We start from the raw sequence: 21,294 nt of genomic DNA on the forward strand, positions 1-21,294 counted from the left end.
CAGGCATCTTGTCTTCCATGATATGTTTGAGTGATGGTTTATGTAATAGTTTAGCATTATAGTCCAATGGTGATCATATTTGCAGGTGGTGAGAGAACAAGGGAAAGGACACTAGCTTCCAGAAGGAATGTCCAAAGCTGTTCCAATGTAAAGAGGCGGTGTGGGAATGAAAAAAAAATCTGTTTGATAATTGGGAATGAATGAGAAATAATCCTGCCATGATTTTGAAATTGTGAATGCTTTAATTATTATTATTAATACAGTGGTACCTCGGGATACGAAATACCCAGGTTACGAAATTTTCGGGATACGAAAAAATCCCATAGGAAATCATTGTTCCGGGTTACGAATGTTTTTTCGGGATACGAAGAAAATTTTTGGTGCTTTTTTCGGCTTTTTCGCACGAAACGCGGCTTTTCCCCATTAGCGCCTATGGCAATTCGGCTTACGAAGGCTTTTCGGGTTACGAAAGCGGCCGCGGAACGAATTAATTTCGTAACCCGAGGCACCACTGTAATAATAATATTTTTATTTGTATACCGCTTTTCCTCCAGATCAAAGCGGTAGTACAATACTTTAATTAGTAAATGGTTGCTTGTCAGTGCTGACAATGAATGAACATCATCAAACTGGATCTATACTAGTTTCTTAATAAAGGTTACTGAGTTTTACTACTGAGCCTGAGTTTCTGAACTTTGGTATCCTGCTGGATTTATAGATTGTTAGAACTCTTCTTTTTTGATGTTAGATCAATGCACAATGCATTTGCAAAATGACAGTAAATCTCTAAAATTGGAAGATGACTGCACAGCTGGTGGTTGGTGAAGCCACAGCAACACCAGGCTGCTGGACAAAGGGCTGGATTTTGGAGAAGGGTCCATGGTGGAGGCTAATGTCCTGGGGGCCTGACTGAGACTAGATCCAGAAGGAGAACCTTGGACAATGCTCACCCCATCGGTGGAAGAACTCCCACTGTGTTATTGCCAAGTGCCTGCTCAACAGAGGGAGTGCTGGAGAATTGGATATATCTCCAGTCAGGATGCAAATGTTGGAGGCTCTGTGATCAGACAGGAGAAGAGGCCCAAGAGACCGAAGTGCAACAGCTAAAAGAGGAAATGATGGTACTAAGGGGTATGAAGCAGATGTTCCTGCTAGACAAAGTGGCTCTTATTATTATTTGAGAACGAATGAGAAATACTCCTACCATGATTTTCAAATTATGCATGATTTAGAGTCCAATGTAAACAATTGCTGGTCAGTCATGATAAAGTCACTAGATTGAATCTATAGTTTCTTAATAAAGGTTTCCGAACTTTGGTATCCTGCTGGACATGACAGCTTATGATCTTTCATGCACTTTATGCTAGAACTAAAGGATCTAGAATTAACTAATTATTACTGATTTCTTAACTTTAGGACTTACAAGTATGAGCATACATTTCTGTTTATAATTTGGCTTTTGTTATGTTTAGGCATGTATTTCAGGGTGGAGAAAGTGTTACCCTCCAGAAAATGTTGGACTTCAAATTATGTAATTTATCATTAATCAAGATTGGCTAGGGTTGATAATAGCTGTGGTCCAGCAATATCTGAGCGGGCTAAGTTCCTTGCCCCTGACTTTTTCAATTATTTCAGCATCAAGAGGGACAATGTCCCAGTGATATTACTGCACTAAAAGCACTCACCCCATTACTCTGGCTGCCACTCTAGTCACTCAGCTAGGCATTGTTACTTGTCACTTTTGTAATATGAAGTTTGTTAACTGCAAATATCTTAATTTAGCTTACATTAATCACCTTTTATCACAATATTGTTGAAATAATTCTATAGGCCCTTTGAAGCTGTGTTCATAATGCTCACGTAACACAACATTTTAAGATAGTGTATTAGTTATAAATTATACAATTTATTGTTGAATTATTGCAACAATCATGACTGTTTGTTTTATTTATTTATTGGTGATTTTTTCTTACACAAATGTTCCAGTTAAATTCTGTAGTGATGCTAGTTGACTTTCTGGTAGCCAGGTTCCAGCATTATTAACTGATAATGTTTATCTTTGATGTCAAAATGATTTTCATCATTGTCAGTACATAATTTTTGCTAATGAACTAACTGGGAGCACACCTTCAACCAGATGTTTAACAAGAACTGCCCTGACTACTAGTATGCTTTCACATTTAACTCAAAGAGCAGGCTTTATCTTCCCAGTAACTGAAGGGTTATAAACCTGACTATCACTTAAACCTTGATACAGAAGCCATTCTACGGAACCCATAGAGAACATATGGGTTATCTCCATAATACATTTCTAACCTGCTTGCAAGCCTTTATTCTGATGAAACAAGAATAAAGTCCCAGAATCTATTTATTGCAGAGAAATGAACCATGTTTTGAAGCCCAGAAAGATTTTGCAAATCACTGATCTGCACTCTGCAGACAAGAGAAGGGATTGCACTGGGTCTTACTTCTGATTAGACTTTTCTAGACTTGACCTATGCTTTGAAAACTGTCCAAACTTGAAAGAACTATGCTTTGTCTCATCTATTTCACTGTGATAGAATGTGTCCACTCCGGGTTGGAATGCAGTGCTACACAGAAAGGCTTCCCCATCCTGGCAATATACACAGAAGTACAAATGTGTGAAATAAGTATTTAAAACTAAGTTTCAATACTATAACATTCTCTTATTGTTTGTGTGGTGACTAAAGTGTAACAAATGTAGAGAGAGATCTAGTACCCAGCTCAGATATGCCAAATACTGTAATACCTGGTTTCCTCTTTCTAGAATCTCAATCAATTCAGATGCAATTCGCCAGTCACTCCTTGTCACAAGTGTTATAGCTTCTCCTGTGCGTCTATGAAAAAAGCAGAAGAGTTAAGAGAAACTCTTTCCTGAAGAAAGAAGGAGGAGCCAGGGATGCATTCTTGCATTCCCAATCGCCTGAATTTACTGGTGAAGATCCTCAAAGGAGCTGTAACCACACATTTAGATGACCACAAATACAGAGTTCCATGTGATTGAAAACCTTGATAAGGAAGTGTTATGATCACACAGAATTCTATACCTGCATCCACTTGTTGTCATGAGTGGTACAGGTGGGTCTGGGGTGCACGTCTTTATCTTCACCCACCCATGTTCAAAAACAAGCACATGGATAGGGCTAAGACTGCCAGTTTCTCTGAAAGAATATTACACCTACCTTCATCCAAGATTGCTCTTTTAAATTTTGGCAGATAAATATTTGATTGTAACTAATTAATAGCTTTGTAAGCTACACACAAGGTAAAATACAGGAGACATATGCAAAGTTTTCACCATTTTTATTAAGTAAATCATTTTTACTCTGTCTGGAAACTGAGTGTGATGTGCTGGGTTGTTTTGTTGATTTTTTAAAAAATAAATTTTAATGTTTTTAACTTTACTGATTTTAAACCTGTTTTTAAAATAGTTTCATATTTATACTTTTTAAACTAATGTTTTGTATAATTTTTAATTTGTACTGCTTTTAATAAGCTGTAAGCCACTGTGAGTCACATTACAGTGGAAAAGGTGAGGAAATGATTGTATTGTACTGAGAAAAAATAGGCTATATAGCCTCTTCTGATTTCAGGTACTTTTGATATGAACTGCAAGGTATATATGTACTAGCTTCATTTAAAGAAATTTAAGTCTCACTGCTTTTTCCATGAGGTAGGGAACATGTTTCTAAGCAAGATGGCTAGTTTCGCATTTGTATGGCGAGATGTCTCACACGCTTCCCAAGAACCTAGACAAATATAAGCCTCTATCAGACTACCCAGGTAAAATAGGCTAGAGAAAACACCATTCCTTCAAGCAGTAATGCAGAGACATTCCAGAGTTCTCACACACTATATTAATACTTAACTTACCCTGCTCGACCAGTACGACCTACTCTGTGAACGTACTCTTCAATATTGCGAGGGAAGTCAAAATTAAAAACATGAGTGATATCTTGTACATCAAGCCCACGGGAGGCTAGATCAGTTGCTATCAAGATACGAACTGTACCTAGAAGAAGCACAATGAGAAGTAAATGGACTATCTTGTATACATCTAAATGTAGCAAGTTTTGAACTCACTTGGAAACATGTAATTTTAATTTTCTACGGGACATACATATGTGTGCACACAAGACTAGACAAACAATGTTCACTGTTCAACCATACACACAAACATTCCTTATTTTGTCAGTTAAGTGTACTGCTCAGAGCTTTCTAATAGTAACTGCTTAATCATCATGAAAGGCCTTTTTCTACAAGACACTTCAAAACCAAAAGATAAGGAGCAGATGCCAAATCACATTCCATGCACTGCAGCAACAGCACCTCACTATTAATGACTTTCTTGTTATATTGGTTAAGACTTCATACATTTTGTTACATGGTAACCTTTATTCATAGTTGAGTAATTTATCTTATCCCCCCAAAGACACAACGATTAATTTTTAATAAAAAAGTTACAACTGATTTTAGTCAATTCTAAATTTACCTTTTTTGAAGTCCTCCAAGGCCTGTTCACGATCACACTGTTCTCTATTGCCATGTAAGGATTGAACTGGAATTCCTTGAAGACTGAAATCACTTGATAGGTCATCAGCACTAATTGGAAACATTAAAAAAATAAACACACAGAAAAGCTTTGTTCTTACACTGCAAATTCCTTTAGGGGTTCAGATTGAAACCTTAGCTTATTGACCCTTCCTCCTGTCAGCCTTGGAGTCCTCTAAAAAATTCCTTGGGGATTTGGGGATGCTACTGAATCATACTGGCTGGGTCACAGGGAGTTGAGTGGAAAGGTAAGAGTTTGGAGAAACTTACAGAGACGCCTCACAAACTGGTTGAAATCCTTTATCACACTGATGGAACGAACATTAAGTCTCCACAAAGGCAGTGCTGCTCAGGCTATTTGGTGAAGAGGACTGGCAAACTCTTTTTTTTTACTGCGCAATGGGCCAGTACCATATTTGTCCCCATTGGCTACAACTGTTTCCTTCTGTTCTCAAAACGTGATGTTGACCAGCAGCTGACAGCTTACAGATTAGTGTCAGTAACAGAACAATTTACAAGAGGCAGCTTCCTCAGTTGCTTCCCGCAGTGTACAACAGCAGATGTAGTTCTAGCCCTCTGGCCACTATTTATCTGCAAGGCTGCATCTGGACTAATTCCTGCTGCTCGAGTCTGGGCTGAAAGTCCTCAATATAAGTCTGCTCCTTCAGCAGTTGGTGCTCTAGAACAGCTGGAATGAGCCTTGACACATCTCTCGGGTCTAAAACACACTGCAGAAAAAATCCAGTTTGAGATTGTTTTAACTGCCCTGCCCCAATGCTAGGGAATTCTGGGAACTGTAGCTTTGTGAGACATTTAGTGTTCTCTATCAGAGTTCTGGTGGCACAGTAAACTACAGTTCCCAGGGATTCCTTAGCACTGAGCCATGGCAGTTAAAATGGCTTCAAACTGGATTATTTCTGCAGCGTGGATGCAGCCACAGTTAGTTACTGATTGGCAGGTTTATCTGCACTTAGTGTTCATCTAAGTATTGTTCCAAATTTGAATGAGGGCCTTAAAGAAAAAAAATTACTGCATACCTCTTTCAACAAAGGACTGAAAGCATGTGTTCAGATGTACAGTAAGTCCCAGTTATAAATAACAGGATACCAGTTAATGTCTCCATCTGCTTCCCTGCTGTCTTATTATGGTGGCTAGCTCCTCTTTTTCATCAGTCCTTACTGGGCCACAGCCTACCTGACTCAATAAAGCCTCCAAACACAGGGAACATTTCCAAAGGGCTCTGGGATTGATAGGGAAAAGAAGAGGCAGGAAAGTTAGGGGGTCATTCACACTACAGTGGGCCCTCTCCTTACACAGGGGATTTGTTCCGCTTCCCGCATATGGGAAAATGTGCGTATGCTCACGCCCCATAGGAAACAATGGGGTGTGTGCATGTGGCAGCGAGATGCATGCACCATTGTTTAGATTGTTGCACGGCTTCCATGTAAGCACCTGCGTACGGTATGGGTGCACTGTACATTATAAACTAGTTTGCAAACCAGTTTAAATTGGGTTGTTCACACTTGCGCTGTTTTCCCCCAGCCCAAATTCAAGGGGGGCTGGCACAAATCCTACTTAACCCGTTTTTTTCAACATCGAGTTTTTCCCGATTTCTTTTCCTAAACATTAGGTTTTATCAGGGTGCTGCCAATGGGAACTTGCTCCCAATCCCACTTGCTCACTCCATTGTTTTTTGCCTCTCGGCACTCGGTTGCAGGAGTGAAAAAAGCATCTTCAGAAATGCAGTGGATTCAAACTTCCCGCACTTTGGAAATTGGTCTCTTTAAAGCACAGCCTGGCTTCCCCCCCCCCTTTTCTGCCCATCAATACCCTTATCTGCAGCAATGTTTGATTCTCAGAGCTCACTAAAGCCAGGCAGGGGGTTCTCCTTGGAACATCATTAGATGGTGGCTTTTTAAAATTAAAAAATAATAATAATAAAATTTGACAGCTTATTCATATATTTGCTATTGAATGTCCACAGTAGACTGCACCTTTAAATACTCACATCATCAATATGATAAAGGTGTGCATGATTTGTTTGACATTTAAAAAAAAGTATCAGTGGAGCTGTAGGTTAGGGGCAGTTTTTTCCTCTTTCCCAAAAAATAAAACCACAAAAAAGGATGGCTTCCCATTGCCATCCTTTGAGGCTGAAGGTGGTGGTGGGGGGAGCAGTTGGCCAGTGTGGTTGATTGACAGTTTAAAAAAAACCTAAGAAAGATCGAAATGGCAGCTCCATTTTAAATCAATACAAAACATAATGTGAACTCCATCAGGGTTAAATTGCCATGGAGAGATTCGATCGGGTTAAACTCAGTGGGAACTTTGATTTGGTATTGCATCATCAAATCTCCCCAGATCTACTCATCACAAAAATGGTACAGTAGTGTGAATGAGCCCCAGGTCAATCCTCTGTCCTTCTGCAAGTGGGTATCTGATTGCAACCGTCTTGCTCTCCAGGAAGACTGAAAGTAAAGCTTTTGACTGCATGGATCACAAAAAGCTTTGGAATGCTGTTAAAGAAATGGGAGTACCACTGCATCTGATAGTCCTGATGAGAAATATGAACTCAGGACAAGAGGCTACAGTTAGAAGAGAATTTGGGGAAACAGAATGGTTCCCAATTGGCAAAGGTATCAGGCAAGGATGCATATTATCACCTTAATGTGATCAATTTGTATTCAGAAAATATCATAAGAAAATCAGGCTTAAACTCTGAAGAAGCAGCAGTAAAGGCAGGAGGAAGGAACATCAACAATCTAAGATATATTGAAACATATGAAAATCTTTTGATATCAGATCATGGTAAACAAAGAATAAAGACTGTTGAGGATTTAAGAGAGGATGTATTGCAGTTGGTTCTTCTACAGACAATTAAATGAAAGGTTTAAAATAAATCAAAGTATCCAGGGGTTTGCAATATAAGTATCAGAGTTAGGAAAGACATTATTGAAGGAAAAAGACCATCTAATAGCTAAAATTAGAGATTCAGAGTTAATATGGGAAAATGCTCTTTTATCTAATAACAGCTGCAAGGGTGGTATCCACCAGAGGTTGAAAACAGAAAAAATGCCCAGATCTATAGAATGGTTGTGGAAAGTCCTAGATTATATGGAAATGGACAAATTGATTTACCTGATTAGAAATAAATCAATAGACAAGTTCAAAAAGGAATGGTTAAAGACAGTAGAAAAAATCCCACTTCTACTGAAGGAGAAAGAAGATGAGAATTTAAAAGAGATATATAATCAACAGTAAAGAAAAAAAAGAGAGAGAATAGAATGGGACTAAAATAAGAGAAAAGAAATGAGAGAAGTAGAAAAAAAGAATTTAGGGAAAATAAACCAACTGGAAGAGATAGTGAAACAATTACAATATGAAAGATAAGGTAGCAAGTTAATAAGAAAAGTATGGTTAGATAAGTGGTAGAAGTAAAAGAAAGGTGATATTCAGAATATGGTTATTAAGAAATTCATTTTATTAACTTTGTTTAGATGTGAAGAATGTAAGGAATAATACAGTATATGTGAGATAAAGAAGAATGAATGAATGAATGAATGTATGTTTGTACAACTTTATGTAAATAATGAAATAAAGATTATTATGAAAAAAGAGAGGGAATTGATGCAGAAATGAAGCCATGACATGGCATGTGACACATGGAATACAATTCAAATTACAATAGCTAGCTAGAGAAGAGAACCAAGGCTGCAACCCTCTTGGTTCACACTATATCCATAAAGGTACATAATGGAGTGTGTGAGGATGGATGGGAAGAAGTCGAGATACAACTAAGAAGATGGATATGTACAGATAGCTATGTATGGATTATACTGATATGCTTCCTTAATTATGTTATGAGTGATGCATTGTGCTAATTTTAAGTTTAATATTTTTTAAAAAAACAAATCTAAATTTAAATCAACACCACCCTGGCTGAAGAGGGGTCATAGGTAAATTGGAAAGTTACGCTTGGAATACAGAAAATCCCAAAGTTGATCCATGGCATCTCCATTTAAAAGGTAACAGAAAAAAGATCTTTAGCTGTATTAGAGTAAGCAATAAAGGGGTAGAAATGGCCAATAGCCCGACTCATTATAAGACAAAATTCATAGGTTTGTATTTGTCAACAGTGAAACATAAACATAATCAAATATTTGTGTTACATATCTTCTACGTACGTAAGTTTCTTGCCCACAAAAATGATGACTTTGTCTTCAGACTTCATACTGTCAATGAAGTAACGTGTGAAAGCTCTTTTTTCTTCTTCTGGAATAACCACCACCTTCTGCTCAACTGTATTTACTGCCTATCAAATAAAGTTTAACCAACAGTTTTAAAACTCTGAACGGAAGTTAATGGTTTTTATTTTAAATGCTGTCAAAACATCATCACAGAATTGTACACACTGACTTAACGATGCCTCAACTCAATAACTTGATCAATAAATATAATAAATAATACACATGTTCTGTGCCAAGGAGGAAGGATGTATGAAACCCAGGTAAGAATCCTTTAGATGTTCCTGGGTTGGAAGGGCATAGTGGTAATCAACATATGCACCTAAAATCACCAGTGCATAATTCCAAATATGATTTTTCACTCCTCCCAGTCTAAGAATTGATTATTCAATTTGGGTTCATGCACAGTTTTAGGCATACTGAAATGCACAATATACTTGTTGCAAGCTATCGAAGATCCATGGGTTTCTTCAACAAGCAAGATGTTACAAACCAAACAGGAGGAAAAATAAAACACCAATTAGAGATGCTAGTCAGATGCCTGCATGTTGTTCCAGTTCTTAGTAAAGATGTTATGTTGGGGAGGATATCTTTTGCAGGCAGGCTCCTCCTCCTTCTGGCCATGAAGTAATAGGAAGATTTTCAAAGTCCAGGAAATTTAAAGTCCATTTGCATCTCAACAATTTTTTTCTTCTTAAATTTGGACTGAATTCACATGTTTTACCCACCAAAATGTTCCTGATGCAAAAACCATGGAGACTTGAGGAATCCATTGTTCTCGTGTCTTCAAAGAGGCCTGTAATCTCACTGGAATGGAAATATATTGGATTGCAAAAGAGGGGTAACTGTCGAGATGCAATCATCCCCAGCATACCATCTTTGTTAAGGACTGAAAAAACATGCAGGCATCTGACTAACATCTCTCTTTCTCTTCTTCGCCTGTTTGGTTTGTAACATTTTGTCTGAGAAAGAAGCCCATGGAGCTTCAAAAACTTGCAAAAAGTATGTTGTGCATTCTGGTTGGCCAATAAAGGTATTACTAATAGAATTTTGTTTGTATTTGTTAAATGGCCAACACAGCTACCCCTGCAAATTTTAGGCATGTACACCTTGTTTCAATGTTATGGCCTTACATGGGAGTTAAGACATTTCAAAGGCCATACAGGTTCCTAGAGGGCAGAAGGTGCTACATAGCTATCTCATAATGTATCAGAAAAAAATTGATGAAGATGAATTTGAAGGGGGAATGAAGATGAATGAAAACTGGAGTGAACACTTATGGTTCTGTTTTTTGTGCTCTAAATCAAAGAATTTTGCCATCTGCATGTCTTGATCTGTATATAGTTAAACATAATTACATGGTGAGAACTGGTTCTGGTTTCCAACATTGCGGTAAGGGGATAAAGTAGAGACCAATACCGTGGAGGAGGGAAAATCTGAATCAGATTTGTAGGAAGAATTTGACTCTATGCATTCTGATTCTACTGCTGGAACCAAAAGATTTCCCACAGCATCAGTAGTAGGTGCTTGCTTTTCAGGTACTGTGATTGTGTTGATACTGTAGCTTGCTGGGAGATAGTGGAGGAAGTGAGGTATATAGTATGTCAGAACCTCTTTAAGACCAAGGTTGATTCCACCTTCCAACTTCAGAAGGTACCCTGTCATTAACACTTTGTCCTCTTAACACTATCCTTAAGAGTGTAAGGGCTAGGACACCAAGTGTCTCCATAAACAAGTTTCAAAATGTTAGCTGACATGTCCTCTCTTCTTTCCAGTTTCTAACAATCAATTTAGTCAGTCAACTTATAAAACCAACTGTAACTTTTATTGAGAAACGTACAGAAATAAAGTATCTTATGTGAGTTAACTTCAAGCTGAGTATAGTTAGATTAAAATCAAACCTGGCAGATTTTAACCACTCTTTATCCAACTCCCTTTCTCTAGACACACTTTTTTATTTGGTCCAAAGCAACATAAAGCAACTCACCGCTAAATCAAGAGTACCAACATAAACAATCATAGGATCTTTCAAATACGATTTTGAAAGACGTCGGACACCATCTGGCCAAGTAGCGCTGGTGGAAATGAATGGAGAAATTGTTTAAAAGCTAATTACAATGAGGATTACTGCTATAAATGAAGGATTCAATCATTGCTGTTCAAAAACCACAGGGTTAAGACCTTACTCTGCTGATTATTGTCCAAGCATGCATTTCCATTTCATGATTTAAACTGTTACACCACACTGACTCTTCTTGTGAAGAAAATATGACCCATAGCCCTTTTATAAACTTGCGCTTGGTTTTAAAATATTGTTGATAATATAAAGGAAGGGAAAGCTGGAGCATTCAGGTTATGATACCCATGCCCATGGTCACATTGATGACATATCTCCTGCTTCATACAACAGGGAATCAAGGAAATGGCATTCTTCAGAGTTACAGGCTATGCATCAAACATAGTGTCACACAATAATCTCCTTGGTGACTTCCACCTCTATCTGTTGCTGGAATGTTCCGTCCTTTCCACACGCTGAAAAAGGGGGTGAAAGGAGATGAAACCAAGCTATGTTTGCTGGTATATACCTTGTCTCACAAACTGCAACCTGGTGCATCCCACCCCGCCACTCACAAATCTTTTCCTGACAAGAAAAAAAGGCAACAAACATTTACGTTAATCATCTCAGATTGCAGAAATGAGATGTGGAAGCTTGGAGTAGGCAAAGTAGGGAAGGAACTCTGCATCCCACCCTGCAGCTATTTAAAAATTGTACCTCTCATTTACAGTTTGCTAATTTAAGCCTTGTCTGAGGTACTAAGAAAGGTAGGAGAGAACTGGGAAAAGGGTAAATAAAAAATTAAAAAATGGAAATACAGAACTAGAAAGTGTTCTGAAACAATCTTCCTTCCTAGCTGTAAGATAGAAGATGGTTTGGGATGCTGGAAGGATAGCTCTCTAAGGATTAGAAAGCTGATCCTATCTTTCACATATTTCCCTACGATATAGTGTTAACTACTTGATTCCTAGGAGAAATCATGCAGTATCAATGTGATACAAACCCTCAAAATCCTTAAATGAGAGAAGAAGCATTGTCCCAATGCTTGTCTCCAAACTCCTGGTCTACTAGAATCCCAAGGATTGTCATTTTCATTTCAGGGTATCTGCATAACCATCAGCCAATATGAAGCTTTAAGGGGCAGCAATTAGACACTCAAAATGAAAGCAAATGTTATTATTAACAAAGTAACAGGATTTTGAACATTTGGTGTTTGCATTATCAGGACTGCTACTTATCCAAGTTGTGGGAAACCTATCATTCATAATACAAGAGCATCCCTAGTGAATTTTAGTGCTAACATTGTCCAACAAATATTAGCCAGTCTGCCAATCCCAGACTAGCAGATTATTGTATGAATATATTATTCTGCAATTTACATCTGAGAAAGGATGTTTTCAGTTACAAAAAGAAACAGGTTATTCCAAATACACTGATAATGATCTCCCTTTGGATTAAAAACAAACTGCCTCATTAGCAGAGAAAGGGTAATATCAAAAACATGTCGGGTAATTCCTGTAATTCCATGGGAACTGATCAGCTACCTTGTTCTACCAGCTTCTTGGAGTAATGGATGTTCCAGTATTTTGACTGCTATTAATATTTGTTAATTGACATCCTATCCAAAGTGATGCATACTATGTTGCACTTTTCATTACAATACATGTTCAGGTGAAACTATTGTCATTAAAGGATGCATACCTGGTCATCACTGTTTGCCTGTCAGGACGTATGTCCAATAAAATCTTCATTATTTGAGGTTCAAATCCCATATCCAGCATTCTGTCAGCTTCATCTAAGACCTATAAAAAAGAACTGTTAAGTACTGAGGATTACATGGCTATAAACTACTGGGCTTCTGAAACTGAGCATCAAAATAATAAATGTCTAAATTGTTGCCTGAAGAGTATATACAGTTTTGTTTTATATGTATATGTTATATTAATATGTTTTCTATGTTGCCTTGAGTGATTCAACAGTATCCGTATTACCACTAGAACTGCAACTGGAATGATTCCCCTCATACTTCTCACAAAATCTACTCTAGAGCATGTTTTAAGATGGAGGAATGACCCATTTGTAATGACTTGCAGGTTTAATAGCACGACATGTCTCAGCTTATGGGATACTCCAGAATAGTAAACATATTACAGTCCTACTCATTTCCTGTAGAAGTTCTGAGATGCAGTGTGTGCTGCAAACTTAGACACATCAAGTTTATCTGTGAAGAGTTACCTGTTATTACTTAATAAAACTTTTATGTTTATTGGAACACATATTCCAATCAAAAGCCAGCTGAAGTGAAACAGATTGCCACTACTATTAAATATATGGATATTGTATCATCTGTGGTATTCAACCCATTTAGGTTTAATTAAGCCCATGGACTGGATTATTGTGTGTGTGATACAAAAAACACTCCCAGATGTAGAAGTGGGAATGATGCCAATGAGTACCCGAGAGGTTCCGCAGACCTCTACAAAGTGTATTTTAATATTCCATCTATCTTGACTAGGAGCTCCTAATGTTAAAATGTTCACTCTGAAAACTGGGATGGGAATTGAGTCCAAACATTTTCCTTAAATTCATTATACAGTATTATTTTCACCAATGATAAGTTAAGCTTACATAATCATAGCATTACTTACATATTAATATCAATCTTAAGTTGAGTGCTTGCACTTACATAATCAAAACTGCACTATTCACAAACAGGTGGGATAGCAGCATGCTTGAGAACCCTCAGGTTTGAAGGAACCTCCCATTCCTTGGGAGCAAAAAAAAAACCACTAAAGGGCTGAGCTTATGCAGGGAGAAATCCAGGTTGCCTCCAGAGTTTCCTGATTCAGGAGGAACACCTGCTGTCTGCACATCCTGCTCCAAAGGTGGTCTGAACACTCACAGGCATCTTCAGCAGCCCCCTCCTGATGCGAGACCAGAGGCATCAAAACGGTGATTCCAGCATCAAGCTGTGCCGCTCCATACTTTTTTGTTTGCATTCTCAACGAATGTGCATGAACACACTGCCTACAACTGCCAGTCAACCCCCTGATGATTAGACACCAGATGGCCAGCTACCCAACTGCACCATCACATAGCATTCTATCAGTCAGTATGGCATACTGCACCTGCATCCCTGAAAAATTGGCAGAGCCAGATCATGGAGCCCAGCTCACTAGTGTAGGCTGCAGTGACACTCATGCTGCAATCCATAAACATAGCCACTGGGCCACAGATTATGCAACAACACTCCTGATACGTGCTGTGACAGCCAACACCAGCAACATCAGAAGCTGCAGATACTGAGATTGGGTATCCCATGTAACAGCATGACACAGCTGTCACTGTAGCCGTCCTAGGCAGCGGAGCCATAGCCACTATCATGCTGCCACCATCTAAATGCCAGCGCTGCTGGTGGGTGTACCCAACCAGCAAGGACTGGTGGAAGTAGTTCATCATGAACATCTGGGCAAATGAACAATGGCAATGACATTTCCACATCCCCTGCACCCTCTTCCACAAAATAGTGGTGGAGCTGCATGCAGAAGTGGAGAAGGTGGACACCATTGCAAAGACTGTCATCCTGGTAGAGAAAAGGGTCACACTCGCCATCTGGATGCTCACCCACTATAGCACCTATCGCCAAATTACCCAGCTGTTTGGGTTTGGCAGTACTACTGTGGGAGAAGTATTTGGGGAGGTCTTGGTCAAGGAGAGGCACCTACTTTGGCTTCGGCTGATACGCCAGCTGTGCCCCTTCCTAGAGCCGGCTGAAGAAACAGTGGTACATGTGCTGGTAACTTTTTGACTTGACTTCTGTAACATGTTCTACATGGGGCTACCCTCGTGCCAAGTTCAGAAACTTCAATTAGTACAAAATATGGCAGCCAGATTGGTCGCGGGTACACCTAGAACCAACCATATAACACCAGTTTTGAAATCTCTTCATCGGCTGCTACTTAGCTTCTGGGCGCAGCACAATGTTTGGTCATCACCTTTAAAGCCCTACAGGGTTTGGGTCCTGACTACTTGTGGGAGCATCTTCTTCCACATAATCCTCCCCGCACATTAAGGTCCTTTGGGAAGAATTTACTGCAGCCTAGAAAGACCAGATTGGCTGCAGTAACCCAGAGGGCCTTCTCATCTGCCTCTCCTAAGGTATGGAATGATCTTCCGGAGATCCATCATATTACTACCTTAGAAGCCTTTAAAAAGGCTGTTAAGATGGATCTCTTTCGGCAGGTCTTCCCAGATTAGCCTCCCCTTTTTCTCATATGGGTAGCCCCCGTTTACCCTGTGAAGATAATGTCCTCGCCTCAATTTTTCTACCTTTTTCTGTTATAATTTTTATTGTATACTGCAACCTATTTTATATTGTTATGTTTCTTATGATTGGGATGGGAGTTAGGGTATGGGGTTATTTTAATTGTACATTTTATGCTATTGTGTTTTATTGTTTTCTTTATTTTGTAACCCACCTTGATTCCTTTGAGAAAAGGCGGGATACAAATAAATTATATTATTACTACTACTACTGTTGTCACACACTGTATACCTGGGCAACGTCCTTCAGGTAAACAGAGGCATATGCTCTCATCCCTTCCAGTGTGCTCATAGTACACCTGACTGTCACATGAGCACATCCTGTGTCATGTCTGCCCCTCCACCATCCTGGGGTCCGATCAGGTGCTGATCACACGTGCCATAGTTCACTGTCGCCCACTCCATCCCCCACAGGTATCATGGATGGCTTTGCCAAAATGGGATTTCCACAAGTAGGGAGCACAATGTATAGGTACCACTGTCTGACTTGTGTTGACAGTGCAGTAGGAAGGCCAATTCATCAGCCAGAAGGACAGCTATTCCATTCTACTACAGGGGACCTGTGATCACATGCAGCACTTCATGGACATGGAGATCAGCTGAAATAGAAAGCATCATAACACCCTAGTCAGGTGCATGCTGCCATCTTCAACACTATGGAGGCTGCCATCTTCGTGCCAGGGAACCAAACCATCACCCTGAGGGACAAGCAGATTGTGCCATTCCTGATCTCTAAGTGTGCCTACACCATCTGGACATGGCACATAATACATGCCTAGCACAAACACTAGTCACAGCATCAATATGCACATGCAACGTGGTGTGCCAGTTGTCATTTTTGGGAGGTTGTGACCTGCATGGCCACTCCTGTATTCCAAAGCATCTCATAGATGACATCACTTGCTGCCTGTCTCTCACTGTTGGCTGCTTTGTTTGTCTGTGCCAGAGGTAATTGGTCATGGGGTCCATTGGCCATGGGGGAGGTAGAGATGCCCTCCTCCCACTGAGATGTCTCTGCAGAGGATGGCTCTGAAGGTGTTTGGCTGATGCAAGTCTCATTGGAGTCCTGGACGTCCTCCTGGTCAATTGTGCAGTTGGGAGTGGGGTCATGGCTACACTATGTCCACCCCAACAGCCATGTTGGCAACTGTACCTGGGAGGGGCAGCATGTCTTTATGCGGTTGTCCTCCCAATCTCTCCTCTGTGCCCTCAGTGCATGTTACCTGGAGTGGTGTTGAAGTGCTCATGGTGGAGACAGCCCATCATTTGGCTCTGAACACCTGGCTGACCGGGTCCCAGTGAATGCTGGCGCTGCAGGCTAGTTGCTTGGGGCATATGGTGGCATCTCTGCAAAGAAAGGCATCAAGCTCCTTGTAAAAGGGCATGGTAGCCGTGCCTTGGCTGCTGCACACACTGTGTTCATGCACCTGTCCATAGCACTGTCAAAGATATTTGCTTTTCATCTTGCATTCTTTTGCTCTGTGTTCATGCCCCTTTGCCCCCATCTCTTCTGTGACCCTTTCAAACAGCTCAATATTTTGGTGGGATTTCCAGAGTTCCTCCTGCATGGTGTTATGTCCTCATATGGCTATGAAATCAGCAGTGGTCCAAGAGAATCCTCTCTCTCTTTTTTCATGATTTGTGGATGCCATACAATCCTTCCATGTGTGGATGACAAATGCCAATGGTGCAGTAGGGCCCTGATGTCACCATGCTTGTGGCAGACACAGGACAATGCAATGTCTATGGTGAACAATGGCCAGTACAGTACTTGCATGGGGTGGGGCGAAGGTTCCAGTGCAGGAGCATTAGGAAAGGACTCAAGGCACATAACCCTGACTAATTCTGTAAGCCGCCTGGGCCTTCCCACATTCCAGCACTCATGCTGTGCTGTTTAAACACCAGTGCAATAGTGCACTTTCCATGTCGTTGCAGAGTAAGCTGGGGATTATTTTGCTCCAGTTTTTGTCCCTGGAGCAGAGCTTCATCCTAGTTTCTTCCCATTATGGCCTTGCGTGTCATATAAACAACAGCTGAGACTTGAAACAGGGTGAAACCAGGGGTTTTGTTGTTTTTTTTTGTCTGTGTGCACAATCAATAAGAGGGGAAGAAAAACACAAAAGCTGACTGTGGACTGAATAGGTAAAGAATGCTGACCACAGTTTGGCAAGAAGAAGGGAAAGAAATGGAACACACTGGAAGAAAGCATGATTGGTTGGCTGGAACGCTATGAACTGCATAATTTTCTTGCAGGTTTCTTGTAATAGTGATTTCAGTTGTCTGAGTGTTTATTCTTATGCAACCAAATTAGAGCCATCTTTATTCTAGATGAGGGCATGAATGGGCTTGAAGTATTTTTTAAAAACCTTTATAACATTTATCCCCAGAAGAGCTCCGAAAGGACCCAACATGCCCAATGGTCATAGAATACTGACTCATGGTTTGGAGGTGGGATGGCAAGCCAGGAGTGGGGAACAGAATGCCAAAGCCTAGAACATGACAAGGTTCCAGCCAACTTATCATGAACCTGAACACTCCACAACATAACTTTTTTGTTGCTTGTTCTATTTGCACATTATTGACTCCTATTCTTAATACATTATGTTGACTACTTGCCAAATAAGTTATGCTTCTCAGATTTATGAAGTTGTTCATCTGAAGGTCATTCAATCTACCAGGAGTAGCAATAACAATATCCACACCTTTGGTAACAATGTTGATCTGCCCTTTCCGATCTCCACCACCATATATGCAAATGCTAGAAAGAATGAACGATATTTAGCCTTTGTAAGTTAAAAGTGTTCTGATATTCTGCACAGTATTTTAATATTTACAATGGACAGAGGTTCATTAAAAACACAGGTTGCTTACCTATAACTCTTTGAGTGGTCATCTATGAACTCACACATATGGATCATTTCCAACTACATCAGTGCACATATGGAACCTGACAGAACTGAACTACAGTATTTCTTTTTGGCAAGAATTCACACCTCCACACACATATAACAATAAATGTTTGTCTTTTCAGAGCATTGTCTGCCTGTGATCATCCAAGGACAAAAATATATATAACAGGATTAAAAAAGAAGGGGGTGGTGGGCTGATTATGTGAATTTACAGACTATGAGTCAGGAATGTCTTGAAGGCACACAACAACAGCAACAACTCAATAACAAAAAGTCATTAGGTAAGCAATCTGTTGCTCCTTGTGGCCTCTGTGACTCACACAAATGGGAGATTAATGGGCTATTCACCATTTTATATGTTATGATGCCACAGCTCTGGTTTAGTGACCCCTTGGGCATTGCGGAAGAGGTTTCATATCTGATAACACAAAACAATTGTGCTAGCCACCCAGCAAGAGAACAACAAACTTTTCTCAGGCCCTGCATAGCATATTAAAAAGAAACAAAATTTGTGTAAATTCAGTAGTTTGATATAGGTACAAAGTCCAGTGAACATCCAAAGTAGAACTCTTTCCAATTCCGAAGAAAGATCTTTCAAAAGAATTAGTAAGAAGAGGTCCTTATTCAAAAGGAAATATGACACTGCCTTAAGTTATAAGCCCACATCTAGTTTTAAAGTGACCTCATCCAGGCAAAAATACAGACCTGATCTTGGGACCCAAGGCTCTCTATTCTACCTAACTGAAATTATGATTAACAAGAACACAGTCTTTCAAAACCACAATTGCAGGTTGCTGAAAGCCACTGGCCCAAAAGTCTTGTCCTTTAATTGCAAACTCCAAGGCAGGTTCACTGCAGGTAATGGGGCTGAAAGTGAGGATGCATTTTTACAGTTTGTTGATCAAACGAAGACCCACTCGTTGAGTGCTGCTGACAACTATACTAGCTTGGAAATAGAAGTGCAGCAACGGCAATAACAGATTTAAGGTTTTCAGAGACAGAAACTGAAGGACATGAACGACAGCATACCTTGAAGCACCAGGTTGTCTGCAAATAATCTGAGAGAGCATTGACAATTTAAAATACAAGCTGCTACTAGCAACTCTTGAATTAACTGCAGGAAATTCTGAGAGGTTGTACCCTGCAAGTTGCTAATTGATCTAGGCATCTCATCCTTTGGTGAGAATGTCTGGCACTATACACAATCTATATGTGTTACATATTCAGCAGAGAAGGACATGTATGCAGTTTGTGTGTTCCTCCAGCACATGAGTATTCTGTGGACTACACTTAGATGATGCCTCTATTTGTGGCACAACTTTTGTTGCTGTACTGAGAGAATCTATAAGATCATTTGTCTTTTCCCACTAGATGAACTGCCATTGGAAAAATGTTGAACAGTCTGCTGCACCATCCGTGGGCTTGCCATCCACAGACGAACTCACATAGATGGCAAATCCGGGGGGAAAAATGGTGCACGCACCTGTACTGCACACATGGGAGCGCACTGCCACTAGAATCAACAGGACTTGTGGTCCTGTGTTTTTACGGATCCCTGCATATACAAAGCAACCACTATATAGTAAAAACACCACCCCAAGTGGTTCAGTATCTTAAGAAGAAATCACAGAGCTGGCTCTAGCTTGTTTCTTGAGGTAGGAGACAATGACTGTGTTATCAGTCACCAAATGTGTCACTTCTCTTATCTAGAAGGTCTCAATTATTCTGAAAAACTGTCATTACAGCTAGTATCTCAAGGATGTTTTTCTGGAGATCCTTTGTCCCTGCACCCATGTCTTCTTCACAGGCTTGGAAAAGGTATGAACTCTCTCATGTAGCATCATGACACACACCAGCTTTGGGTTTCAAGGAGCTCATCTGCTCTAAGACTGCCTAACCCATCTACACCAGACACCTTGCAACATGTTTCAAAGCTATAAGCAGTGTGTTCTGGCCATCTATTTTTGGATCTAATGTTGCAATTGATCAAATGTTGAAGCAGTTCCATATATAGCCTGACATAAGCATGATATGTATGTGTGGTTACTGACATTAATCCTAACAGCACTCTTATGAACTTTGCTTATGTTCACCAACAGTGTCAGTTGTTTGGCTAATGCATGGCTGATGCCCCAAAACACCCAACACATATTTAGGTCAATTGCCACAAGCCAGCCTTCTCCAGGAAGAATGGATGAAAGTGTCACCATCCTGTCAGGTTGAAAAGGTAGCATAGGACTTCCTATTTATAACCTTGAGCATCTTCCCTTCTCAATCTGCTTGGGTGTTTTGCTACTGGGAAGATTTTCTCTATGAAGCTTCAATAGTTACAGAGTTAGAGTAGAGATATCTGAACAATATTGAGCAATACCCAATAAAGTTTCGTCCACTATAGAGGATCTTGATTATCTTAGAGCAGTGATGGTGAACCTTTTTGGAGGCCGAGCACCCAAACTGCAACCCAAAACCCACTTATTTACTGCAAAGTGCCATGTCCCTCTGGCTTTCTAGTAACAAACTCTGGCAAACTCTGTGCTGGGATGATGGCACATGTGCCCACAGAGAGAGCTCTGAGGGACCTCTGGCACACGTGCCATAGGTTCGCCATCACTGTCTTAGAGTTATATGGAACTGATGAGGAGGTCTGCTATGAAAGGTGTGCACTGTGGAGAATGAACACAAGCATTTGGATAGCTCCTAATCTGACTGAAAACTTTTAAACACTGAATCAGTGACTGAAGGTTTGACATTTGACATTCAGAGTGGTCTGAACTGTTCCCCAGAAGAGAGGACAAAACATTTTTTCAACAATTCACAAGAAAAAAAAATGACAGAGAGAAATTAACACAAAGAAAATGATTGTTCAGGACTCATATTTAAAGAGAATTTTCTTCACCACATGATCACTGTGGCGGACAGCAAGAAACCAAGATCTGTGGAAATCATTCTATCTAAGCACAATGTAAATGGGTGGAGTTCCTGCCAAAAAGAGATCATTCAGGTCTAAAAGGTTTTTAACAAGCACTGCACAGGCACAAGTGACCCACATGTATGAGTGACAGAACAGGAAGTTAAAGGTATTTTCCCCTAAATGAGAGTAAGGGAACAGATTTTGAACAAGCATAAAAAACATATTGCTGAAAAAGCTAAGTATCTCTATGTTGTTGGTCATTAATGCTAAAATTGTTAT

General features: G+C 40.0%; 1 protein-coding gene across 3 annotated transcripts in view; it reads right to left on the reverse strand.

Annotated features, from left to right (window-relative positions):
- DDX43 (DEAD-box helicase 43) overlaps nt 1-21,294 on the reverse strand; it is a 49,369-nt gene that overhangs the window by 1,254 nt on the left and 26,821 nt on the right. For all 3 annotated transcript variants that reach the window (XM_042463508.1, XM_042462643.1, XM_042461814.1), the window contains exons 9-15: nt 17,812-17,953; nt 12,574-12,674; nt 10,804-10,891; nt 8,757-8,884; nt 4,514-4,623; nt 3,895-4,033; nt 2,771-2,858 (exon numbers count right to left, since the gene is read on the reverse strand). In XM_042463508.1, coding sequence (XP_042319442.1) covers nt 2,771-2,858; nt 3,895-4,033; nt 4,514-4,623; nt 8,757-8,884; nt 10,804-10,891; nt 12,574-12,674; nt 17,812-17,953 — 796 coding nt within the window. The remainder of the gene's footprint in view (nt 1-2,770; nt 2,859-3,894; nt 4,034-4,513; nt 4,624-8,756; nt 8,885-10,803; nt 10,892-12,573; nt 12,675-17,811; nt 17,954-21,294) is intronic.

The sequence above is a fragment of the Sceloporus undulatus genome, chromosome 1 (assembly GCF_019175285.1).
Source record: "Sceloporus undulatus isolate JIND9_A2432 ecotype Alabama chromosome 1, SceUnd_v1.1, whole genome shotgun sequence".
Taxonomy (NCBI): domain Eukaryota; kingdom Metazoa; phylum Chordata; class Lepidosauria; order Squamata; family Phrynosomatidae; genus Sceloporus; species Sceloporus undulatus.